Raw genomic sequence first — 27,869 nt, 5'->3', positions numbered from 1 at the left:
TGACCTTTGACCTCAAAGGCAATAGGCTTCTTCTTTATGACGAACACTACCATCTGGGGAAGTTTCGTGAAGATCGATATAAATTGTGACCTGTAGACGATTGACAAACAAACAGACAGACAGAATAACAAACTCAACTGACTTATATACCTGAAAAATCTTCGATTTTGCGAGTAATAAAACAGACCCAGATGCAAGGAAGACTAGATACAAAGAAGACCCAGACACAAAGAAGACCCAGACACAAAGAAGACTAGACACAAAGAAGAGTAGACACAAAGAAGAGTAGACACAAAGAAGAGTAGACACAAAGAAGACTAGACACAAAGAAGACTAAGGCACAAAGAACACCCAGGCACAATGAAGACCCAGGCACAAAGAAGACCCAGGCACAAAGAAGACCCAGGTACAAAGAAGACCCAGGCACAAAGAAGACCCAGGCACAAAGAAGACCCAGGCACAAAGAAGACCCAGGCACAAAGAAGACCCAGGCACAAAAGACCCAGACACAAGATGACCCAGACCCAGACACAAAGAAGACCCAGACGCAAAGAAGACCCGGACCAAGATACAAAGAAGACCCAGACGCAAAGAAGACCCGGACCAAGATACAAAGAAGACCCAGACACAAGAAGACCCAGACACAAGAAGACCCAGACACAAATAAGACCCAGACCCAGATACAAAGAAGACCCAGACACAAGAAGACCCAGACACAAGATCACCCAGACATGGGAGGAGGTCACTCAGCCCATTGAGCCCCATGATGCTGGTAACCAGGTTCAAATCCTGTACACTAAATGTATTTGTCCATTGTCTATTATTGTCTTTGTAATTAAATTACACGAAGGATTAGATACATGGTGCTGGGTCTAGCTGCCATCTTACCACGAGCCGGGACCGCCTGTCGCTTCAGGAAAATGGAGTCACGCAGATCACCGTTTGCTATTCCATACGTTTGTGTGATTTCTTTTTTGTAATTTCAACGATGGTTGCGGAATATTTTATTTTCCTTCTCTCTGCAGGACATTTTTTAGGTTTGAAGCATCCTGGGACAGTTCTATGCACAACTCACCTCTCCTCAACCGGGTAACGCAGCCTGGTGAATATATCTTCGTGACAATCTCAGCCTATCTTGAGGTGAGATTATTTCATACACCTGGAATCGATGTACTAAAGGGCATGGAGCATGAAATTGTACCTGCTCGAATTAGAAGCACTGCATGACTGAAGATGAGACTAATAGTCGGAGTAAATTTGATCAAAAGTATATGAGGAAAAGAGTGAGTATTTTTGACAACTGGCAGGAGTAACTACCACTAAAAGGAGTAACTACCACTAAAAGGAATAACTACCACTAAAAGGAGTAACTACCGCTAAAAGGAGTAACTACAGCTAAAAGGAGTAACTACCACTAAAAGGAGTAACTACCACTAAAAGGAGTAACTACCGCTAAAAGGAGTAACTACAGCTAAAAGGAGTAACTACCAATAAAGGAGTAACTACCGCTAAAAGGAGTAACTACAGCTAAAAGGAGTAACTACCACTAAAAGGAATAACTACCACTAAAAGGAGTAACTACCGCTAAAAGGAGTAACTACAGCTAAAAGGAGTAACTACCACGAAAAGGAATAACTACCACTAAAAGCGAGAGTAAGTATTGGTGTGAACCGGAAGCGACTTCCGCTTCCGGTCCGGTATGAAGAGGACGCAGGCGTCACATGCTCGCCGCTTCTTCGACCGGGCCACTGTCAGTTGCTTTCTTTTTTGGTGGTCGTGCGGATTTTTTTGGCCATTGAGTCTGCCCTCTGCATAGCCCCGGCTCTGCTCCCTGCTTCGCCTGCCCGGCTCCTTCGCCTGCTCGCTGTTTCCTCGGGCGCGCTCTCGTGGGTTGTGACCATCGCAGCGGTTTGGTGGCGGTTTCCCGCCGTGATCAACCTTGGCCTCGTGATCGTCTCTTTGCTCCTGCCTGCTCTCTTCTTGGTCCCGGCTCTGCTCCTGGCTTCACCTACCTGGCTCCTTCGTTTCCTCGGGCCCGCTCTCGTGGGTTGGGACCATTGTTTCACCTCCTCAACCTTGGCCTCGTCTCGTCTCTCTGCTCCTGCCTGGCATGGCTCTGCGGTACTCCGCCGCAAGGCTCCTTCTGCTCAATACCCGCTCCACCCCATCATGCATCTCTGCCATCAAATCAAATGGACTCCTCCGACGACCCAGGTACATTCACCGTGGCTCCGGTCGTAAGTTTGTTTATTTGCAATCAGGTCACTCCATCCCCGTCCTCTGGTCGGCTCAGCGCACTCTCACTCTTCGTCCCAGCGCACCTGGTCACAGCAACGCACACGATCGCACCTCCTGCCTCCGAACCCTGGCTAAATCACCTGAATTCATCCCTGCTGTTCAAAACAACATCAAGCTCACCCTGTTCAACACCCAGTCCCTCAACAACAAATGCCTCATCCTGAACGAATACATCCTGGATAACAAACTGGACTTTCTCTGTCTCACCGAAACCTGGCAACAACCTCTGGACTACTACACACTCAACCTCACCACACCCAATGGATATTCCTACGTCAATAAACCATGCTCGGAGGGCCGAGGTGGTGGAATTGCCGTTATCCAACGTCAAGACATCAAGACCAACCTCATCTCCATCTCATCTGCTCCATCATTTGAACACCTGGCTTTTAAACTCTCTGGTCGCACGCAGTCAGTCATGGCTGTCGTCTACCGCCCTCCCAAACCACACCCATCATTCCTGTCTGACTTCTCCTACTTTCTGACCCAGCTATGTTCCCTCTCCCCCTCAATCCTCCTCCTTGGTGATTTCAATATCCACATGGACTCCACTGACTCCACAATAACCACTGACTTCACTGATTTACTCACCTGCTTTAACCTCACTCAACATGTCGACTTTCCTACCCATATCCGTGGTCACATTTTGGACCTTGTCTGCTCCACTGGATTAAATTTGCACCATCTCTCTGGCTCCGACCTCACCCTCTCTGACCACTTAGCCATCACTCTGACCATCAACATCCCCGCCCCAACACCAAGGCATTATCGCACTATCAACTTCCGTAAGCTAAACGCTCTTTCACCTACCTCATTCTCATCCACCCTCTCTGAAAAAATGTCCACTTCTCCCTTCATTGACCTCCACACCCCTTCCGACCTCACTGACTACTACAACCACACTCTCTCCTCCTGCCTTGACCAGCTTGCGCCTGTAAAAACCAAAACAGTTTCTTTCACCCATTCTGCTTCCTGGTTTACCTCTGAACTCCGCCTGATGAAAACTCGTGCTCGCCAACTTGAAAGACTCCGCAATAAAACGGGTCTCACAGTTCACTCCCAAGCCTACAAGGACCACCTACAACACTACAAAGATGCCCTCTCCCGCGACCCGCTCCGCCTACTACTCTCAAATTATCCACTCTGGCTCCGGAAACCCAAAAGCACTCTTCTCGACAATAAACAAACTCCTCCGCCCCCTGAACACCACCACCCAGTCATTCACAGTAGACAACTGCATCTCCTTCCTCTCTTTCTTCCAACGCAAAATTGACAACATCTACAACAGCTTGACCACCGCCGCACCCGCTCCCCCTCCAACCACCTGCCCCCCCTTGTCCTGCCATCCCCTGTCTCGGTTCTCCCCAATCTCCCCTACTGACCTCTCTGAACTCCTCATAGGAATGAAAACTGCCACCTGCACTCTTGACCCCATCCCCTCCAGCTTTGTCAAGGCCTCCCTCCCTGCTCTCTCTCCACTTATCATTGCAACAATAAACTCCTCCCTGTCTACAGGCATCGTCCCACCTTCCCTCAAAATTGCTGCTGTTACCCCCATTCTAAAAAAACCTGGTCTAAACCCTGACACCCTAAACAACTTCAGACCCATCTCCAACCTACCCTTTCTGTCAAAAGTTTTGGAACGCGCTGTAGCCACTCAACTCAAACATCATCTCTCTGCCAATAACCTGTATGGAACATTCCAATCCGGATTCCGCTCCAACCACAGTACTGAAACTGCTCTCCTCAAAATCACCAACGACCTTCTCCTCTCCTCTGACGCTGGCAACCTCAACATTCTCGTCCTCCTCGACCTCAGCGATGCCTTTGACACCATCGATCACACCATCCTCCTCACCCGACTTGAATCCACCTTTAACGTTACCGGCACTGCCCTCTCTTGGATTAAATCATACCTCTCTGACAGACGCCAGTTCATCTCCATCAATAACTGCAAATCCCCCACTGCTCCCCTCCCCCAAGGTGTCCCCCAAGGTTCAGTTCTTGCCCCCCTCCTCTTCATCCTTTACCTGTCCCCCCTCGGTCACTTAATCCGGCGTCATGGTCTCCAATTCCACTGCTTCGCCGATGACATCCAGCTTTTCATCTCCACCAAGTCCGTCTCCACCGACACCCACTCTATCCTGACAAACTGCATCACTGAAATAAAATCCTGGCTTCAAATCAACTTCCTCAAGCTTAACTGTGATAAATCTGAAATAATCATCATTGGCCCAAAAACGCTCACAAAATCCACCCATAACTTTGCCCTCAACATCGACGGTATCCCAGTATCCACCTCCCCTCACATCCGGAATCTTGGCGTCATCTTTGACCAAACCCTTTCCTTCGACAAATACACTAAACAGATCACAAAGTCAGCCTTCTTTCACCTGAAAAACATTGCCCGTCTCCGCTCATCCCTCTCCTCCACGGCTGCAGAAACCCTCATCCACGCCTTCATCACCTCCCGTCTGGACTACTGCAATAGCCTCCTCTATGGTTCACCCTCAAAAATCACCAATAAACTCCAATACATTCAGAACTCCGCTGCCCGTCTACTCACCCATTCCCGGACCCGTGACCACATCACCCCCGTCCTTTTTACAAGCTTCACTGGCTCCCCATCCCCCAGAGAATCCAGTACAAAATCCTCCTCTTGACATACAAAGCCCTCCATAACCTGGCCCCATCCTACCTGGCTGACCTCCTCTCCAGACACACTCCCACCCGCAACCTCCGCTCTGCTGGTACCAACCTCCTGACCCCCTCCATCTGGACCAAATTCAGATCCTGGGGGGACAGGGCCTTCTCCATCGCTGCTCCCACCCTCTGGAACTCACTACCTCACACCATCAGAGACTCCTCCTCACTCACCACATTCAAAACATCACTAAAGACCCACCTGTTCAACACTGCATTCAACATTCAACCCACAGCATTTAACCTTAACCCCTGACTATCTCTTCTCCTTCTCCCTCCTTTTGCTTTAAATATTTCCCTATTGATTCTTGTCTTTTTGCAATTGTTGTTTTCATGTATTGTTATGCATTATGTTTTCCACTCTGTCAAAGCGCCTTTGGGCTTCTGGAAAAGCGCTATACAAAATAAATGAATTATTATTATTATTATTATTGCCTACAGCAAGCGGGACTATGACATCGACTTGAGGGATTACATCTGTGACAATCCTCCCCAAGTGCATCTTTAGTGATGACTTTTGTGCACCGCACCTTTCCTATGCCATCTCCAGGCATTGCAAATCGTCATTGCTGGGCACCGAAGGGGGCTCGGCAGTGACGCACGCTGAAAGGGAGTACTCAGTTTTCACTCTGGTTGTTTGTTTGTTTGTTTTCTTTCTTTCTTTCTTGTTTGTCTGGGCGATATCTCAGCCATCCTTTGAGCTAGGAAGCTGAAATTTCGGCACAATAGTGAGCAAGTCCTGTCAAAAACGGTATTTTTTGTTTTTTGATTAATCAATTAATTGAGGAGTTATTTAATTATTAGCGATTAATTAAGTACTTTTATTATTATTATTTATTTATTTATTAAGTACTTATTTAATTAATCAAATTTCCTTTCTCTTCTGACCATTAACTCAGGCACCTTTTGAGTTAGGAAGCTGATATTTGGACATGCCAATGACCAGGTGATTTGGCTGCAAAGGCTATTTTTGATTAATTAATTAAGCAATTAATCAATTAATCGATTAATTATTTAATTATTCAATTAATGACAAAAAAATTTTTTTTTTAAAGTTACAGATTCTGATGAAATGGTGGTAGTTTATGTGTTCTCTGACCGAATTGATTAATAATTTAATTTTTTAATGATTATTATTTATTTATTTTCATTATTAATCACTTATTTATTTTCATTATCAATCATTTATTTATTTTCTTTCTCATTTGGCCAATATCTCAGGCACCTTTTGAGCTGGGAAGCTGATATTTGGACATGACAGTGACCAAGTTATGTGGCTCTGAAGGATATTTTTGATTTTTTTGATTGATCAACTAATCGATTAATTATTTATTGATTTATCAATGAATTAATTTTTCCGATTAATGGCTTTTTAAATTAATTTTCAAAAAGTTACAGCTTCGGATGAAGCACTAGTGGTTTAGTTATGCTATTAGCCAATTGATTAAGAAAATATTTTCTGATCATTATTTATTGATTTTAATTATACAATTAATCAATCAATTAGTGTACACCTCTCCCTCCCAATGCAGCCTCTATGAGCTGCACTGCGGTATTGCACTCAGCACTCAGGTGCACTCAGCGCCGGAGGCCCCCGGCAATGCCGCGCTGTAGGATATTTCATTATTTGGCAAGGGGGCGGTGTACTTTGAATGTATCTGTACTTGTTTTACTTATCTTCGGCACAGGTACCTCATTTGTCGCAATTGCAAAAATGATGACACGTATTGAAGAGTAAAAATACAAATAAACGATGATCTATCGATACTTGTGTCTTCAGCTGGAGGGATGTCCACGTCCGGCCGTGCTCAGCAAGGAAGTTTGCATGACGTTCCATGGACGTGCTTCACGTGCTACTCCTCCACGCTCTCTTCGCACGCTGTTTGGTTCTCGTCAACCAGCAGACAGGTACATATTGGCATGTACCTGGAGATCATGTACCTTTAATGATACAAAACAATTTGAAATTGAAGTGCAGATGAGGAGATGGAGTGAAGGTGTTGTTTTATAAACCTAAGGGTACTCTAATTGTAGGGTTAATAACGAATGAGACGGTTGTTACCCCATGCACGTGAAGTAGGGTTAATAACGAATGAGACGGTTGTTACCCCATGCAAGTGAAGTAGGGTTAATAACGAATGAGACGGTTGTTACCCCATGCACGTGAAGTAGGTTTAATAACGAATGAGACGGTTGTTACCCCATGACACGTGAAGTAGGGTTTATAACGAATGAGACGGTTGTTACCCCATGACACGTGAAGTAGGGTTTATAACGAATGAGACGGTTGTTACCCCATGCACGTGAAGTAGGTTTAATAACGAATGAGACGGTTGTTATCCCATGCACGTGAAGTAGAGTTTATAACGAATGAGACGGTTGTTACCCCATGCACGTGAAGTAGGGTTTATAACGAATGAGACGGTTGTTACCCCATGCACGTGAAGTAGGGTTTATAACGAATGAGACGGTTGTTACCCCATGCACGTGAAGTAGGGTTTATAACGAATGAGACGGTTGTTACCCCATGCACGTGAAGTAGGGTTTATAACGAATGAGACGGTTGTTACCCCATGCACGTGACGTAGGGTTTATAACGAATGAGATGGTTGTTACCCCATGCACGTGAAGTAGGGTTTATAACGAATGAGACGGTTGTTACCCCATGCACGTGAAGTAGGGTTTATAACGAATGAGACGGTTGTTACCCCATGCACGTGAAGGACATTTAATAACGAATGAGACGGTTGTTACCCCATGCACGTGAAGTAGGGTTAATAACGAATGAGATGGTTGTTACCCCATGCACGTGAATTCGGGTTAATAACGAATGAGATATTTGTTACCCCATGCACGTGAAGTAGGGTTAATAACGAATGAGACGGTTGTTACCCTATGCAAGTGAAGTAGGGTTAATAACGAATTAGACGGTTGTTACCCCATGCAAGTGAATTAGGGTTTATAACGAATGAGACGGTTGTTACCCCATGCACGTGAAGTAGGGTTAATAACGAATTAGACGGTTGTTACCCCATGCACGTGAAGTAGGGTTAATAACGAATGAGATGGTTGTTACCCCATGCAAGTGAAGTAGGGTTAATAACGAATTAGACGGTTGTTACCCCATGCAAGTGAATTAGGGTTTATAACGAATGAGACGGTTGTTACCCCATGCACGTGAAGTAGGGTTAATAACGAATGAGATGGTTGTTACCCCATGCACGTGAATTCGGGTTAATAACGAATGAGATATTTGTTACCCCATGCACGTGAAGTAGGGTTAATAACGAATGAGACGGTTGTTACCCCATGCAAGTGAATTAGGGTTTATAACGAATGAGACGGTTGTTACCCCATGGCACGTGAAGTAGGGTTTATAACGAATGAGACGGTTGTTACCCAATGCACGTGAATTAGGGTTAATAACGAATGAGACGGTTGTTACCCCATGCACGTGAAGTAGGGTTTATAACGAATGAGACGGTTGTTACCCCATGCACGTGAAGTAGGGTTTATAAAGAATGAGACGGTTGTTACCCCATGGCACGTGAAGTAGGGTTTATAACGAATGAGACGGTTGTTACCCCATGACACGTGAAGTAGGGTTAATAACGAATGAGACGGTTGTTACCCCATGGCACGTAAAGTAGAGTTTATAACGAATGAGACGGTTGTTACCCCATGGCACGTGAAGTAGGGTTAATAACGAATGAGACGGTTGTTACCCCATGCATGTGAAGTAGGGTTAATAACGAATGAGATGGTTGTTACCCCATGACACGTGAAGTAGGGTTAATAACGAATGAGATGGTTGTTACCCCATGCACGTGAAGTAGGGTTTATAACGAATGAGACGGTTGTTACCCCATGCACGTGAAGTAGGGTTAATAACGAATGAGATGGTTGTTACCCCATGCATGTGAAGTAGGGTTAATAACGAATGAGATGGTTGTTACCCCATGCACGTGAAGTAGGGTTTATAACGAATGAGACGGTTGTTACCCCATGCACGTGAATTAGTGTTAATAACGAATGAGACGGTTGTTACCCCATGCACGTGAAGTAGGGTTTATAACGAATCAGATGGTTGTTACCCCATGCACGTGAAGTAGGGTTTATAACGAATCAGATGGTTGTTACCCCATGCACGTGAAGTAGGGTTAATAACGAATTAGACAGTTGTTACCCCATGCACGTGAAGTAGGGTTAATAACGAATCAGATGGTTGTTACCCCATGCACGTGAAGTAGGGTTAATAACGAATTAGATGGTTGTTACCCCCATGCACGTGAAGTAGGGTTTATAACGAATTAGATGGTTGTTACCCCATGCACGTGAAGTAGGGTTTATAACGAATGAGACGGTTGTTACCCCATGCACGTGAAGTAGGGTTAATAACGAATTAGACGGTTGTTACCCCATGCACGTGAAGTAGGGTTTATAACGAATCAGATGGTTGTTACCCCATGCACGTGAAGTAGGGTTTATAACGAATCAGATGGTTGTTACCCCATGCACGTGAAGTAGGGTTAATAACGAATTAGACAGTTGTTACCCCATGCACGTGAAGTAGGGTTTATAACGAATCATATGGTTGTTACCCCATGCACGTGAAGTAGGGTTAATAACGAATTAGACAGTTGTTACCCCATGCACGTGAAGTAGGGTTTATAACGAATCATATGGTTGTTACCCCATGCACGTGAAGTAGGGTTAATAACGAATTAGACAGTTGTTACCCCATGCACGTGAAGTAGGGTTAATAACGAATTAGACAGTTGTTACCCCATGCACGTGAAGTAGGGTTAATAACGAATTAGACAGTTGTTACCCCATGCACGTGAAGTAGGGTTAATAACGAATCAGATGGTTGTTACCCCATGCACGTGAAGTAGGGTTAATAACGAATTAGACAGTTGTTACCCCATGCACGTGAAGTAGGGTTTATAACGAATCAGATGGTTGTTACCCCATGCACGTGAAGTAGGGTTTATAACGAATCAGATGGTTGTTACGCCATGCACGTGAAGTAGGGTTAATAACGAATTAGACAGTTGTTACCCCATGCACGTGAAGTAGGGTTAATAACGAATTAGACAGTTGTTACCCCATGCACGTGAAGTAGGGTTAATAACGAATCAGATGGTTGTTACCCCATGCACGTGAAGTAGGGTTAATAACGAATTAGACAGTTGTTACCCCATGCACGTGAAGTAGGGTTAATAACGAATTAGACAGTTGTTACCCCATGCACGTGAAGTAGGGTTAATAACGAATCAGATGGTTGTTACCCCATGCACGTGAAGTAGGGTTAATAACGAATTAGACAGTTGTTACCCCATGCACGTGAAGTAGGGTTAATAACGAATTAGACAGTTGTTACCCCATGCACGTGAAGTAGGGTTAATAACGAATCAGATGGTTGTTACCCCATGCACGTGAAGTAGGGTTAATAACGAATTAGACAGTTGTTACCCCATGCACGTGAAGTAGGGTTAATAACGAATTAGACAGTTGTTACCCCATGCACGTGAAGTAGGGTTTATAACGAATCAGATGGTTGTTACGCCATGCACGTGAAGTAGGGTTAATAACGAATCAGATGGTTGTTACGCCATGCACGTGAAGCACGAAGTGGGGTTGAGCAATTCTTCAGTCTGTGTATCCGTCTGTCCGTGTGTCCACAAATGTCAGTTTATGATCGAGGAACAAGTTAATGTTGATTTAATGTTATAATTTGAACACGAATCACAAAACGAACCTGTAGTTTAACAGGACTTTGACTATAAATTTGTCCCAATCGCACATGCATAGACACTAGACAGGAGTGAGATAATTTGTTCTATGAACTCACTAGTTGTGAAAAGTAACGGTGTTAAGTTTTTCGGGAATGTTAACATATTTGTGAGGAAATATATCATGATGCTTTTCTCCTCTGTACCTCATACCCTTGTAGTAACCGTGTGAGCGGAGTATACGAATTGGGACTTTTCTACAAGCCGCATCCTGGCAGTCCAGGTAATATTATTTTGGGTGTAATTTTGTATTTTTGATATGAATATTTACAATCAAGTTTAGCTTTTATTGGTTGTTATTGCATTTGCTGTTACCTTCTTCAGTTCTCTCTCCTTTGCTCTTCATTCTCCTTCTTGCTAAATTCACCTGGGGGTTAAGGTATGGATTCGAAATGTATGAAAGGTGACTGTGATTTATGTGTTACCAACACAATCTTGAGTGTAATTCCTATCTTGAAAGCTTATATCTGGTATGCTAGCACCTGTGACTCATATAGTCATATAGTCACCTTCGGGCTGACTCAACTCCAGTAATGTATCTATCTATAATTCCAGTAATCTCTGTGTGTTTGTTTGTTTGTACGTTTGTCTGTGACCGCTGTTTCTCGACAACCACGGGTCCGATATACTTGAAACTTGCCAGGTATATTGCTGGGGACCCGAGGATGTGCCTTTTCAAGGTTTTAAATTAATCGGACAAGTACTTACCGAGCTATGGCGATTTAGCCGTTCGCCGTTCGCTTTGGCGTTGCGAATGGACCAAACCATTGCATGTAAATAGAGGGGGGGGGGGGTTCTGTGGTCGTTGCGAATGGACCAAACCATTCATGTAAATAGAGGGGGGGGGGGGGGGTTCTGTGGTCGTTACTGCCACGTGGTTTCAAAGTTTTTTTTTGCTGTTGTTGTTTGCACGCATGTTTTTTTGCACCCACGTACGGGCACGCCCTAGGATGTTTACACACACACACCCCTACACAAATTTTTTTTTTTTTTTTTTTTGGCAAGGAACGGGCACCCACGTACGGGCACGTCCTAGCTTATATATAGTACGGGCATGCCCTAGTATAAGTAATGTACTCAACTCCAGTAATGTATATAAGTAATGTACTCAACTCCAGTAATGTATATAAGTAATGTACTCAACTCCAGTAATGTATCTATCTATAATTCCAGTAATCTCTGTACGTTTGTACGTTTGTACGTCTGTACGTCTGTACGTCTGTTTGTCTGTGACCGCTGTTTCTCGACAACCACGGGTCCGATATACTTTTAACTTGCCAGGTATATTGCTGGGGACCCGAGGATGTGCCTTTTCAAGGTTTCATATTAATCGGACAATTACTTACCGAGCTATGTCCAAAAAACGATTCAACCAATCAGAGAGCAGCGAACGATCGCGTGTGCCGAACGTGGAGGACACACTCTGCCTCGGATGGCACATTTGAGAGCGTATTCATTTATTTCACGTTTGCAAACTATGTTGGCGTTAAACTATGTTTTAAAACTAATAAAACCGAATTTGCGATTCATTCGCTTTCCTGCGCGTTTGTGCACGCGATGGCGATTTCTTTACCAAACTCCGGAAGCCGTTCGCTTTGGACCAAACCATTGCATGTAAATAGAGGGGGGGGGTTGTCACCGTACTCGCAAGCCGTTCGCTTTGGACCAAACCATTTCATGTAAATAGAGGGGGGGGGATATAATTTTAGATATAGATATAGTACGGGCAATGCCCTAGTCTATCTATAATTCCAGCAATCTCTGTGTGTCTGTGTGTCTGTGTGTCTGTGTGTCTGTGTGTCTGTGTGTCTGTGACCGCTGTTTCTCGACAACCACGGGTCCGATATACTTGAAACTTGCCAGGTATATTGCTGGGGACCCGAGGATGTGCCTTTTCAAGGTTTGTAATTAATCGGACAAGTACTTACCGAGCTATGTCCAAAAAACGCTTCAACCAATCAGAGAGCAGCGAGCTATCACGTGTGCCGAACGTGGCGATCAGACTCTGCCTCGGACGGCACATTTGACAGCGTATTCATTTATTTCACGTTGGAAAACTATGTTGCCGTTAAACTATGTTTTAAAACGAATTCAAACTGCGATTAAATTAAAACGATTCATCGTAACTGCGATTTGCGAACTTCCGGACAGTGACGACTTATCTTCCGGCAGCCAATCACAGAACGCTTTGTTGCGTAGGCGTGGCCGATGTGAGACGAGCGGAGCTGAGCGCGTTACGAGCTGACCGCCATTACGGTACGTAATTCGATTTCTTATGCGCATTATTTCTCCCAATTCAGTCAGAGCGAAGGGCGGAAGCGAAGAGCGTTGTTTTTTTTGTTTACGGGCGTACGGGCGGGGTAGAGCGTACGGGTAGCGTTTTTTTTTTTTTTTGGCCACGGAACGGGCACCCACGTACGGGCAATGCCCTAGTCTATCTATAATTCCAGTAATCTCTGTACGTCTGTACGTTTGTACGTCTGTTTGTCTGTGACCACTGTTTCTCGACAACCACGGGTCCGATATACTTTTAACTTGCCAGGTATATTGCTGGGGACCCGAGGATGTGCCTTTTCAAGGTTTCATATTAATCGGACAATTACTTACCGAGCTATGTCCAAAAAACGATTCAACCAATCAGAGAGCAGCGAACGATCGCGTGTGCCGAACGTGGAGGACACACTCTGCCTCGGATGGCACATTTGAGAGCGTATTCATTTATTTCACGTTTGCAAACTATGTTGGCGTTAAACTATGTTTTAAAACTAATAAAACCGAATTTGCGATTCATTCGCTTTCCTGCGCGTTTGTGCACGCGATGGCGATTTCTTTACCAAACTCCGGAAGCCGTTCGCTTTGGACCAAACCATTGCATGTAAATAGAGGGGGGGGGATTGTCACCGTACTCGCAAGCCGTTCGCTTTGGACCAAACCATTTCATGTAAATAGAGGGGGGGGATATAATTTTAGATATAGATATAGTACGGGCAATGCCCTAGTATAAGTAATGTACTCAACTCCAGTAATGTATATAAGTAATGTACTCAACTCCAGTAATGTATATAAGTAATGTACTCAACTCCAGTAATGTATATAAGTAATGTACTCAACTCCAGAAATTGTGAGGCATTTGTCACCTAAGAAACTCGTTCATCTACCATATAAAACTGTGTGTGTGTGTGTGTGTGTGTGTGTGTGTGTGTGTGTGTGTGTGTGTGTGTGTGTGTGTGTGTGTGTGTGTGTGTGTGTGTGTGTGTGTGTGTGTGTCCCTTCATTAGGGTAGGTTTTAAAGGCTTTGAGTAGCGCTTTAGGAGGGATTTGAGTGGGGGGGGGGGGGGGGGGTTAATGGGCAATCTTTGAACACCGCTGTGTCCACCGGTTAAAAGACCTGAAAGACCCAAAAGGCCCCAAGGACCCAAAACACACCAAGTTCTCTCAGACCCAAAAGACCGAAAAGACCCTGAAGACCCAATAGACCCCAAATACCCCAAAGACCCCGAAGATCGTTAAAGACCCTGATGACCCAAAAGACCCTGAATACCCTGAAAGACTCAAAAACTTAAAAGATCTTCCCCCATCCAAAACCTTGATCTTTTCTACCCCCACTAATTCACCCCAGATCCACCTTGTTTGTAATTCCAACTTCTTTCCTGGTAGTCCTGACAGTGTCCATATGTTTTATGCCTCTCCCACCCCCTTTCCCATGCCTCCCCCCCAAAGCCCTCTCCCTCCCACAGATCTCTCGATGTCTCCATGTCTCTCGGTTCCTGCTCTCAAATGTTGTGTTTGTGTCCTTCCCCCTCTCTCCCCATCTTGTCTACCGCTCCCGATGTTATTTGTTTTATGTGTCGGTTTGTCGGTTATGTGTCGGTTTGTCGGTTTGTCTTTCTGTGTGATAAATGTTCGCTCTTTCACGAGCCTCGATCTTGTATACAAAAAAAACCAAAAAAAAAAAAAACAAACCCTTAAGTCTCAAAATTCCCCAAAGCCCCATAAATACCACAATGACTGAAAAGACCCTTAAAGACCCAAAAGACCAAAAATACCCTGAAATACCCGAAGACCCAAAAGACCCCAAGACACAAAAGACCACGAAGACCCTGAAGACCCAAAATACCCCAAAGACCCTTAAATACCCTGAAGACCCAAAAGACCTTGAATATCCAAAAGACCCCAAAGACCCAAAAGACACCAAGGCACAAAAGACCATGAAGACCCAAAAGACCACGAAGACCCAAAAGACCACGAAGACCCAAAATACCCCAAAGACCCTTAAATACCCTGAAGACCCAAAAGACCTTGAAGATCCAAAAGACCCCAAAGACCCCTAAATACCCAGAAGACCCAAAATACCCCAAAGACCCCAATACCCTTAAAGACCACAAAAACCCTAAAGACCACAAAAACCCAAAAGACCACAAAAACCCAAAAGACCCTGAATACCCAAAATTCCCCAAAGATCCATAAACACCCGAAAACCCAAAATACCCCAAAGACCCAAAAGACCCAAAAGACCCTGAATACCCAAAATTCCCCAAAGATCCATAAACACCCGAAAACCCAAAATACCCCAAAGACCCAAAAGACCCTGATGACCCAAAAGACCCTGAAAGACCCAAAAACCTAAAAGACCCTGAAGTCCCAAAATTCCCCAAAGCCCCATAAAGACCACAAAGACTGAAAAGACCACAAAGATGAAAAATACCCCAAGCACCCTTAAATACCCAAAAGACCACAAAGACCCAAAAGACCCCAAGACACAAAAGACCACAAAGACCTTGAAGACCCAAAATACCCCAAATACCCTTAAATACCCAAAGACACAAAAGATCATGAAGACCCAAAAGACCCCAATATACAAAGACCCTAAAGACCCAAAAACCCCCCAAAGTCCCTTAAATACCCAGAAGACCCAAAAGTCCAAGAAGACCCAAAAGTTCTCGAAGACTCAAAATACCCCAAAGACCCCAAGACCCTTAAAGACTCAAAAGACTACAAAAACCCAAAATACCCTGAATAGCACAAATTCCCCAAAGATCCATAAAGACACGAAGACCCAAAATACCCCAAAGACCCTTAAATACTCAGAAGACCCAAAAGAACCTGAATACTGAAAATACCTCTGAGATCCAAAATACCCCAAAGACCCTGAAGACCCTGAGGACCCAGTGGACACCAACGTCCCAAATTACCCTCTAAGATCCAAAATACCCCAAAGACACTTTTTTTTTTTCTTTTTTTTTTTGTATACTGAATCGAGGCTCGTGAAAGAGCTAACATTTATTTCACAAACAAATCAACCAGACAAACAAAATATACAAAAAGAGGGAGCGGAAGACAAGATGGGGAGAGAAGGGGAAGCACACAACCACAACATTTGAGAGCAGGGAGAAGTGTGGGAGGGAGAGGGCTTGGGGGCAGGAGGCGTGGGAGGGGGAGGGGGGGGCGGGGAGAGGTATAAAACACAAGGGGACCGAAATTAGCGGGGGTAGAAAAGATCAAGGTTTTGGATGGGGGAGGATAAGAGATGGTGGTGAACAGCTGTTTTAAAGACCTGGAGGGTGGAGTGGGATTGAAGAGAGTGAGGGAGTTTGTTCCAGAGGTGGGAGAAAAGAAGAATGAATGAGTGAAGGTGAGCAGAAAGTCTTGATTTTGGCAGTTTAACCATAAGAGGGTTGCAGGCAGATCTTGTGCGACCTGTAGGAATATTTGGGGGCAGAGCCCAGAGAGGGCTGGGGGGGCAAGGCCAGAGAGGAGTCTGTAGAAGACGGAAAGACCACCAACCTGCCTGCGGTGAGTGAGTGAAAGGCCCTTGGAGTTAGCTTCATCGCGGGAGATTCCAATGATTCTGAACGCTTTGGTTTCAACAGCGTGAAGACGGGCTAGGTGTGAGGCAGGAGCACCAGACCAGAGGGGAGAGCATTCCATAGAGCTGCGGATGAAAGCCTTGTATGTGGTGAGGAGCTCAGGTGTGCCAAGGAAGGACTTCGCACGACGGAGGATGCCCAGTCGGCGACTGGCTTTGGAGGCCAGATTTGAAATGTGGTTTTCCCAGGAAAGATCATGGCAAATAGTGAGACCCAAAAGCTTGAGTGACAGAACTTCTTGGAGAGGATTATTCAGAAAGTGGATGGGAGGGTTTTCCAGTCGGTCTTTTCAGAGAGACATCGTAAGAGTGTGAGATTTATCAGGATTGAAAGACATGTTCCATTTGTTTGCCCAGTCTGTGATTTTGTCCAGGTCTGCAGAGAGTGAGGAGGCTGCAGACTGCCGATCTGAGGGATGAGGAATGGAGCGACAGAGAGTAGAGTCGTCAGCAAAGAGATAGAGAGGATTTTCAAGAGAGTCAGAGAGATCATTGATGAAGACCAGAAAAAGCACAGGGCCCAGAACACTACCTTGGGGAACTCCAGCCTGAACAGGAAGAGGAGATGAGAGAAACCCATTCAGGGCCACATGTTGACTACGACCAGAGAGGAAGTCCGCCAGCCATGCGTGGAGATTTCCATGGATACCAAAGGAGGAGAGTTTGGTGAGCAGAGCAGGGTGCCAGACCGTATCGAAGGCACGTGAAATGTCAAGGGAGACGGCTCTAATTTCCTGTTTGGCGTTGAGGACCTCCATCCATTGTTGAGAAAGCAGAAGCAGCATGTCCAGAGTAGAGTGACCAGGTCTGAAACCAAATTGATGATCAGAGATCAAGCCATTGGAGAAGAGGAAAGATTTCATATCTGAAGCAATGATGGATTCCATGACTTTGCTGATAATTGGGAGAAGGCTGATTGGTCTGTAGTTGCTGGGATCTGTTTTTGCACCTTTTTTGTGCAAAGCGGTGATGTTGGCTGATTTCCAAGCAGATGGCAGATGACCTTGAGCAAAAGAGAGGGTGAAGAGAACAGAAAGAGGGAGTGAAAGAGCAGAAGAACATGATTTTAGGATCCGTGGGCTGATGCCGTCAGGACCAGTTGCAGAATCAGAGTCGAGGGTTGACAGAAACTTTTCCACCTTGTCAGGAGGAAAGGACACAGAGTCCAGGAGCAGCTGGGTACGACTGGGTACGACCCTTAAAGGGGTACGACCCTTAAATATCCCAAAGACCTGAGGACCCCATAGATTCAGAGGACCCAAAAGACCAAATGACCCAAGACCTAGAGGACCCAATAGACTCAAATGACATAAAAGACTCTGAGGAACCAGAAGACACTGAAGACACAAAAGACCCTGAAGATCCAAAAGACCCCGAGGACCCAAAATATCCCAAGGACGCAAAAGACCATGAGCACCCAAAAGACCTGAATGACCCAGAGGAACCAAAAGACCCTGAGGACTCTGGAGCCCCAAAAAGAAGAGTAATTATGTCTCTTACATTGGAATTGTAGACAGTGCCTTGCAAACCAAGCTTCAAGGAAGTGTGTCGAGAAGCGTTTTTTTTTTTTTAGCACAATAAATATGTTATGCGCCATCGGTAGATTTGCGCTATCGACCGATCGAGGGTTAGATATTGATTGCTATTTCCTACAAGCAATCCTTACCATTTCTCCCTCTCCTCCTGACGCAAATCGATCGACGGCACTGCGCTATCCAGCGATGATACGCATCCATTGATGGTGCAAAACGATGCTTGGGCCATCTACGATCGGCTGATAGCGCAAATCTACCGATGGCGCATAATAAATACAAGGCTCAGGGAGGTGAAATTCGTTACATGTGATGCGCAACGTGTGCAGAGTAAAATTAGTGTTCATTTACATCTGCAGGATGTCTAATAAATCAAGAAGATACAAGCATACTTGACACCAGGCCCAGGCTTCAGACTTTGGCATGCTCATGCGGCTGCACCGTCAAATAAACTGTTCCAACCCGTCATTTTTGATGGGCTTTATACGAGTATTATAGGAATCAAGGACACAAACCAACGGATTTAAGAAAATAGCAGGATTGAGTCCATTGGACGAGTGCTTGTTCTGCAAGGAAGAAACAAGAAAGCGGCTGTTATGCTTCTTTCAAAATGCAAAATACTGCCCTTGCACTTTTTTGGCACCCTTGCACTTTTTTCAAACAAGACACCATTTCTTCCAGAAAATTGTTGAAATTAAAAAATAATTTTGGTGTCCACATTTGTATTTCTTTGGTTTGTAGTGGAACAAAACATTAAAAAGCGGAAAAAACATACTAAATCTTAGCTTATTCCACACAGAAATCATAAAATGGCCCGGACAATATTATTGGCACCTTTTAGAAGTTGTTCGAAATAATTAGATTTCAAGTAGGTGGATTCTCCTTTCCTAGGAATTGAACTCACCTGTGGTGAGTTGCACGTGCCTGCAATATAAAAATCACTCATTCAACCAGTTTGAATAGAGAAAAGTAGTCATTCTGCTGTTTTATGTCGCTGTGTGTACACAATGAGCATGGAGAAAAGAAAGAAAACTAGAGAATTGTCTAAGGAGATCAGACACAAGATTGTAGCCAAGCGTGGACAATCTCAAGGCTACACGTCCATCTCCAGAGACCTTGATGTTCCTGTGTCCACCGTACGCAATGTTATCAGGAAGTTTAAGGCCCATGGCACTGTGGCCAACCTCCCTGGATGTGGCGGCAAGATAAACCTTGATTGAAGATTGCAGTGAAGGATTGTTCGAATGGTGGATAAAGTACCTCGATCAAGAAAGATCTCGATCTCGAGAAAGAGAAAGAGAAAGAGGAAGAGGAAGAGGAAGAGAAAGAGAAAGAGAAAGAGAAAGAGAAAAAAAGAGAAAAAGAGAAAAAGAGAAAAAGAGAAAAAGAGAAAAAGAGAAAAAGAGAAAAACACAAAGACACAAAAGAAAGCCTGATTGGAGTTTGCCAAAATCCTTCTGGGAGAATGTCTTGGACAGATGAGACCAAATTCGAGCTTTTTGGTAGAGTGCATCATCTCAATGTTTACAGAAAACAAAATGAAATCTTCAAAGAAAAGAACACCTTCCCTACAGTCAAACATGGAGGAGGTTAAGTGATGTTTTGGGGTTGCTGTGCTACCTATGTCACTGGTTACCTTGAATGTGTGCATGGTATCATGAAATCAGGAGATTACCAAGGAATTTTGGAGCACAATGTTCAACCCAGTGTCAGAAAGCTGGGTCTCCGTCGAATGTCATGGGTCTTGCAGCAGGACAATGACCCCAAACACACTTAAAAAACACCCTGAAATGGTTCAAGACAAAACGCTGTGCTGTTCTGAAGTGGCCAGCAATGAGTCCAGATCTATATCCCATTGAATACCTGTGGGGAGATATGAAAACAGCATTTGGGAGCAGGCACCCTTCAAATCTGGGAGAACTGGAGCAGTTTGCACAAGAAGAGTGGGCCCAGTAAAGCATTTGTTCTTAAACTCTTTTAGTATATACCGGTGCAGGTTTTATTGTGCAGTACCTAACATCCTACTGACTCCCGCATCAGTGCGTCGGTGTTACCGCATACCATGGCGGGGGAGGGTGGAGTGCAAGTTACGAAGGGAGGTGCTAGAAACTTAGCGGGGGTAAAGTGATTTTCAGGCCGCCATGAACATTTCCAAACTAGTCTCCAAATCAAGACAACAGATGAATATATTCTTCAAAAACAACATCTTCAATTGATGATCCTCAACTTGATACATTCTACAAGACATTTATGCACAATATAAGGAAGTGTTGTTCTTCAGTTTGAGGAGCGTTTACACTCAGGAAGCTTGTACACGAAGGGACATCGGTGTACTAGTGTAGGTCGTTGTGTTATTTAGTGAACGGTTCATATAGAATCTGGAAACTTGTGATTTTTTACTTTCTATGATCACACTGAACACAAAACAACCTGTTTCCAATTTTTTTATTTATGTCCAGTGGCAAAATTCAAGATGGCCGCCAGCATATACCGAAAAAGCAATAAATCGTTATATTTGAACCAACGTATTCAATATATGCACAATGATAAGCTTATTATGGACATGCTTTTGATTACAATATATTTGTATCTACATATGGTTGTATGAAATAGACTGTCTTCAATGTTTTCATTCATATCCATTGACAACATCCAAGATGGCGTCCACCAAATTTCGAAAAAATACGATATTTTTATATCTGAACCATTTATTTACGTACATGTATAATGATAAGCTAAGGACATTTTTGTGATTACAATATATTCTTTTCTACCAAGTATGTTACTTCTTTAAGAAGTTTTCAATGTTTTCATTAATGTCGTAGAATAAGTCCAAGATGGTGGCCACCATATACAGAAAAATCAAACCATTTATCAACATACTTGTGTTATGGAAATTTACCTAGGCATGTTATGTATCTAACAATCATGGGGAAAACAAAATGGTGTTCATACACATATCAAATTGGATGCTCAATTATACATGTATCCGGATGCTAGTTATCTGCCACGTTATTAGTCATCACTGTCGCTGTCATCATCATCATCACTCTCTGTCTCCTCATTTGCAACATTAGTGCATGATCCTTCAGCACCTTCACACTTGCAAGAACACCGTCCACTGCATTTGCTGGCAATACATGAACACTTCACGAGGCCGACGACAGCCTCTGGTACCGGTGGAACTTTCGACGTCACAGGAACACAACGTCCGTCATCTAGTTGTTTCCATCCCAACGATACTGGATCTAGAAGACTTGGAACAACTACTGTGTCCTGCACCCAAATGTTAGCTTGGAAGTGTGCTTGCAGAATGTGTTCAGTTATGGATCCTTGAGTTGGAGGTAGTTTCTCTACACCCTGGTTGCCCTTGAGTTGCTTGAACATATGCCACCGGAGTGCTTTAGCTGATTCATAACCAGGTTTGAAGAGCTGACACACGAACTTTTCACAACCAGCCAACACCTCCGGAGATGGATACACACCAACACCAAGCCCAGCTAGTGCATGGATTACGTCATCACTAGCCTTCATGAAGGATTTGAAGCAAGTAGGCTTTCCCTTTCCCTGGATGTGGCCAGTGGTATCACATCCAGTGAGCGCGTGGAATCCTGGCAAAGCTGCTGCACGTTCTGCACCAATGGCCATGTAGATGGGTTTGAGTTTAATCTTCCGTCGTCGATCACCAGAGCCCATGATGATGAGACTCTCTGTGTTGAGGTCTGGGACCCTGCGCAGAGCGAGCACCAACACATCTGTGTCAGAGGAGTATATATGTGGTGTATTACCCAAACTACTCACTGCTACTGCATACATGACCAGTAACGTGTCGGCTTCCTCCTGTGTATTTGTGATGTTCACCATGTTTGATTGGGAAGACATAACACCTTTGTGTGTGTGGGTAGTGATCGGCAGTTTGCACAGCTGGACAGATTTTTGTGCAAGGTATAGCACGAGGTTGGCTTTGGTTTCCTTGGTTCCTAGGAATACCTTAAAGTCTTTGATAGGTGTGGAATCTTCTATTTTGTATCCCTTGTCTTGTGCTCTTCCTGCTGTTCGGAGCTGTCTCGTTCTGTCCTTCATGGAGTTTGTAACAGTGTAGTTATCGAATAATAAGTATATGTCACTGTAGCCTCGGGACTTGTTGTCAACACTTCGAATGAAACAGCCTGACAGGTCTCGGCAACACTTTATACCATCCTTCCGAACAACCATCTCCTGCACGAGAGCCATGCCATCTATTACGATGCTGGTCAAGACATGTGCTGATTGACGTGGGATGATCGGCTCTTCTATGGATTCTTCAGAAGCATCTGTCCCCGAAACCACTCCTTCCAGTTCATGGATGAGGGTGGACTTGCTTGTAGTAGGTAGCAGAGAACCATCGGGCTTCATTAGGCTTGCATTGTAATGGGCAAATTCATGTGTTCCCACAATGTCCTGCCACTGGTGATTTTGGGTCATACAGGAGTTGCCGATTAGATTTGTGGGCTTGTACTATTTGCTGAGAGACGATTGACGCAGATCTATTAAACTCTTGTGCACGAGCTTCAGTTTTAACTGTAGTTGTACCTTTCATGATCCAAAGCACCATGCTGTGGAGCTCCTGTGGCACTACGCAATGCTCACTATTTTCGAGTGTTCCGGTGAAAACCCACGGGTCTTTCTTTGTTTCCTGGATCAATTTACGTAGGACTCTGCTTGCTTCAAATAACTTCTTCATGTCATCGTATGTGTTGTTCTTGACAGCTTCATCAACTGCAGCATTTTGTGCAGCTTTGGAATGTATCAGTGTAGGCTTCTTCGGTAATGGTGTGAACTGAACGAGATTAACATTTTCCTCGATATTTTGTCGTAGCCACCTCCGCTCGGACTTGGCGTTAGAAAACTTCGAGACATACTGGATGTTGTATTGTTCCATCTTCGATAAGTATAGCTTTTCTGCTTCGTCCATTGGAATAAATTCTCCCTCGTTGATGCGATCTTGTATTTCGGCAAAGAATTCAATTTCAGCCGTGATGTGGTGTACTGTCGGCCCACTGGCATCTGTGTTGCAGCGGTCAGCTGTCTTAGGGCATGATCCACTGTCTGCAGCATTTCCCTGCTTTAGAAACTGCCACTGTTCGGTGATGCACTTCTTGTGGTAGACAATATCACGTGACAGCGCCTCATTGTCAGATAGGACAGTGGCATAGTTAACCTTCCATTCTTGGTTGTTGGAGTGGTGTTTATTTATTTTGCTGAAAAACAAATATACATAATCATTATTATAACCCAAATATTTGTGTACCGTTCATTGGGTATTTATATGGGTGTGCCATGCCATATGGCGCCAATTATACCTCATATTGGATGATTATTCACTTTATGCTTTGTGTTATTGATGATATAAGTACTTCAATGAATTCAGTGACCAAAAAAACCTATAAAACGATATACTGGACAACTATATCCATTACAAATGTCCAAAATAGTTGGCGATTAAGCGATTATCGTGTTAAATGGCCGCCATCTTGGATTTAGTGCGTATCCATGCTGGAAAAAATTGGAAACAGGTGGTTTTGAGTCCTATGTGATCTAAAGAAGTCAATAAGTACCAGTTTCAAGATTCTATATGAAAGTTTCACTCCCCTGTTAATTGCAACATAACCGCATACACTATACTTTGATATGACATGGACCTTAATAAACTGTGAATCCAACATGTGTGATTTGAACCTTGGGCCCCCACGGGATCACATGCTAAGTGCTTGTTTTCATTGTCGATACAGGGTCGCAGCGCCGAATGCGTCGAGTGCTCGACACCTCGGGTCGCTACGTTCGTGGAGAAGAGAACCTCGGCCGTTGGCGGCCACGCAGTGACAGCCTCATTCTGGAACACCAATGGGAGCTTGAGAAACTTGAACGCCTTTGTGAGGTAAGCTGGTCGGAGATGTTAATTACATAAGTAAAGAAATATATTGTTATGACCGTGCATCTTAAACGACCGCCTTGCCGCCCGGCGAGTTGGGACGGAAAGACCTCCACGTCCACCTGGTTTAAGTTTAGTGCAAATTGTCATCTTCAAACACGTCTACAGACTTCAGATAGGATAGCCGAGCGAAGCTCGTCGGCATTCTGCGTCAAGGCGCTTCAACGCAGACCAACCAACCTGCCCATCTAACGTGTTGATAAACCAATTCTCGCTGAGCGCTATGGGGCTCACTCTCATTCACCACTCAAGTTCTCATCATAAACGGGAGTTTAACAGTGGGAGAAAAGGGGAGGAAGAAGAACACAACTGTACGTTGGCCATCACAAACAGCAACAAATAATAAATTATTCAAACACGTAATGGAAGCACGACGGCCTTAACACGTACACCATGTCTTTTTCATTCGGGGGACACAGAACAGAGAAAGGAGATGACGAGACAAAGAGAGAAAACCTGTGCTGCATGAGCACCGCTCACACAGGGTGCGGTTCCTCGTTCGGGTGGGCACGCCCCTTGACCCGGTCGGTCGTTGGGGCTCCTGTTCGGCGTGCTGTGGTCTGGTGGGGGGGGGGGGGGGGGGGGGCTTGTCCTCGTAGCCTTCCTCTCCGGGACTTGTGAACTCTTCGTCCGAGGATCACATCAACCGCCAGCAACCTGCATGCCACGTTCTTTACCTTGCACCACCAAATGAACCACGGACCACCAAGTACTACAGAACCACGAAGAAACATCAGCCAATCACCATGAACCACCATCACTACAGAACCACAAAGAAACATGAGCCAATCACCATGAACCACCATCACCACAGAACCACAAAGGACAGAAGAAACATGAGCCAATCACCATGAACCACCATCACTACAGAACCACAAAGGACAGAAGAAACATGAGCCAATCACCATGAACCACCATCACTACAGAACCACAAAGGACAGAAGAAACATGAGCCAATCACCATGAACCACCATCACTACAGAACCACAAAGGACAGAAGAAACATGAGCCAATCACCATGAACCACCACCATGCACGCGCGCTTTTGTAACGTCCCATGGAGCCCATTGGACCGTCTGTGGTGCACGTCCATTTGCTGACTCAACCCGACAGATCTTTATATATGGTGCACGCCATGACGACTCCCCGCCATGGACTGGTGGTGAATTATGGGCCTACTGAGCAGCCAATCCAATGGCCTTCTGTCCATATATGGGCAGACAGATAAAGGCAGGGAATGCTCAATAATGTAGGGATGGGAGAAAGCCAGGGAGTCGATACCAGACACTGGGGCAGGGGTGAGATTGTGGTGAAGAGGGACAGAGACGAGATGTTTATATACACGTGCTCGACACAGCTTTACCATTTACATGAGTTTCACCACACTTCGCTAAAATGTACTATGAAATAACAATTCTAATATATCCCCCCATTTTACCCCCAGACCAGATCCATAAGAATATGTTCCCTTGCAAGGAACCTCAATGCAGGAGGAGGCCATTAGGTCTATCAAAGCCTTACAATGGTTGCCAACCTATGGTTGCTTTGTACGTGCTCTTCTTTTTAAATGCTGAGTGTCAAGCAAGGAAGGAGCACGTACCATTTTAAAAGTCTTTGGTGTCACGTGACCGGGATTCAAACCGCCGACCTTCCAGATTGAGAGCGGACCCTCCAACCTCTAACCACCAAGTGTGGTTAAACAATTTTTTTTTTTTTAATTTTTTTTTTTTTTTTGTATACAAGATCGAGGCTCGTGAAAGAGCTAACATTAATCACACAAAAAGACAAACCGACACACAAAACACAAAAAACAAGGGGAGCGGCAGACAAGATGGGGAGAGAGGGGGAAGGACACAAAAGAGAGGGGGAAGAGGGGGAAGGACACAAACACAACATTTGAGAGCAGGGACATCGGGAGGACTTGGGGGGAGGTGGGAGAGGATTAAAACATATGAACACTGCAAGGACTCTGGGGTGAATTACCGGGGGTAGAAAAGATCAAGGTTTTCGATGGGGGACGATAAGAGATGGTGGTGAACAGCTGTTTTAAAGACCTGGAGGGAGGAGTGGGATTGAAGGGAGTGGGGGAGTTTGTTCCAGAGGCGGGAGAAAAGAGGAATGAAAGAGTGAAGGTGAGCAGAGAGCCTAGACTTTGGCAGTTTAACCATAAGAGGGTTGCAGGCAGATCTTGTGCGACCTGAAGGAATATTGGGGGGACAGAGCACAGAGAGAGCTGGGGGAGCAAGGCCGGAGAGGAGTCGGTAGAAGACAGAAAGACCACCAACCTGCCTGCGGTGAGTGAGTGAAAGGCCCTCGGCGTTGACTACATCGCAGGAGATTCCAATGATTCTGAAAGCTTTGGCCTCAACAGCGTGAAGCCGAGCAAGGTGTGAGGCAGGAGCACCAGCCCAGAGGGGGGAACAGTATTCCATTGAGCTGCGGATGAAAGCCTTGTATGTGGTGAGGAGCTCAGGTGTGCCAAGGAAGGACTTCGCACGACGGAGGATGCCCAGTCGGCGACTGGCTTTGGAGGCCAGCTTGGAAATGTGGTTTTCCCAAGAAAGATCATGGCAGATAGTGAGACCCAAAAGCTTGAGCGACAGAACTTCTTGGAGAGGATTGTTGAGAAAGTAGATGGGAGGGTTGTCCAGTCGGTCCTTTCGGAGAGACATTGTAAGAGTGTGAGATTTGTCAGGATTGAAAGACATGTTCCACTTGTTTGACCAGTCTGTGATTTTGTCCAGGTCTGCAGAGAGTGAGGAGGCTGCAGACTGCTGATCTGAGGGATGAGGAATGGAGCGACAGAGAGTAGAGTCGTCAGCAAAGAGATAGAGAGGATTTTCAAGAGAGTCAGAGAGATCATTGATGAAGACCAGAAAAAGCACAGGGCCCAGAACACTACCTTGGGGAACTCCAGCCTGAACAGGAAGAGGAGATGAGAGAAACCCATTCAGGGCCACACGTTGACTACGACCAGAGAGGAAGTCCGCCAGCCATGCGTGGAGATTTCCATGGATACCAAAGGAGGAGAGTTTGGAGAGCAGAGCAGGGTGCCAGACCGTATCGAAGGCACGTGAAATGTCAAGGGAGACAGCTCTAATTTCCTGTTTGGCGTTGAGGACCTCCATCCATTGTTGAGAAAGCAGAAGCAGCATGTCCAGAGTAGAGTGACCAGGTCTGAAACCAAATTGATGATCAGAGATCAAGCCATTGGAGAAGAGGAAAGATTTAAAATCTGAAGCAATGATGGATTCCATGACTTTGCTGATAATTGGGAGAAGGCTGATTGGTCTGTAGTTGCTGGGATCTGTTTTTGCACCTTTTTTGTGCAAAGCGGTGATGTTGGCTGATTTCCAAGCAGATGGCAGATGACCTTGAGCAAAAGAGAGGGTGAAGAGAACAGAAAGAGGGAGTGAAAGAGCAGAAGAACATGATTTTAGGACCCGTGGGCTGATGCCGTCAGGACCAGTTGCAGAATCAGAGTCGAGGGTTGACAGAAACTTTTCCACCTTGTCAGGAGGAAAGGACACAGAGTCCAGGAGCAGCTGGGTACGACTGGGTACGGTGGGTACAGAGAGGGATGGGTTTGGGACACAAGATTTAGAGGCAAACACAGAGTTGAGGCATTCAGCTTTTTCACGTGCGGAGTCAGCCGTTAAGCCGTTTGAGATGAGGGAGGGGATGGAGGGGGAACAAACACCAGA

At 45.1% G+C, this 27,869-nt stretch overlaps 1 protein-coding gene across 6 annotated transcripts in view; it reads left to right on the top strand.

Annotated features, from left to right (window-relative positions):
• LOC137417460 (kinesin-like protein KIF1A) overlaps window positions 1-27,869 on the top strand; it is a 158,085-nt gene that overhangs the window by 105,094 nt on the left and 25,122 nt on the right. For all 6 annotated transcript variants that reach the window (XR_013622347.1, XM_078771545.1, XM_078771546.1 and 3 more), the window contains exons 35-38: window positions 1,026-1,140; window positions 6,782-6,909; window positions 10,958-11,019; window positions 23,966-24,111. Coding sequence is in view for 5 of the 6 variants with exons in the window: in XM_078771545.1 (XP_078627671.1) it covers window positions 1,026-1,140; window positions 6,782-6,909; window positions 10,958-11,019; window positions 23,966-24,111 (451 nt within the window). In the remaining variant the exon portion in view is untranslated. The remainder of the gene's footprint in view (window positions 1-1,025; window positions 1,141-6,781; window positions 6,910-10,957; window positions 11,020-23,965; window positions 24,112-27,869) is intronic.

The sequence above is a fragment of the Myxine glutinosa genome, chromosome 2 (assembly GCF_964187855.1).
Source record: "Myxine glutinosa chromosome 2, kmMyxGlut1.1, whole genome shotgun sequence".
Taxonomy (NCBI): Eukaryota; Metazoa; Chordata; class Myxini; order Myxiniformes; family Myxinidae; genus Myxine; species Myxine glutinosa.
The sequence above is the reverse complement of the archived record's forward strand: the minus strand, read 5'-3'. Positions and strand labels throughout refer to the sequence as shown.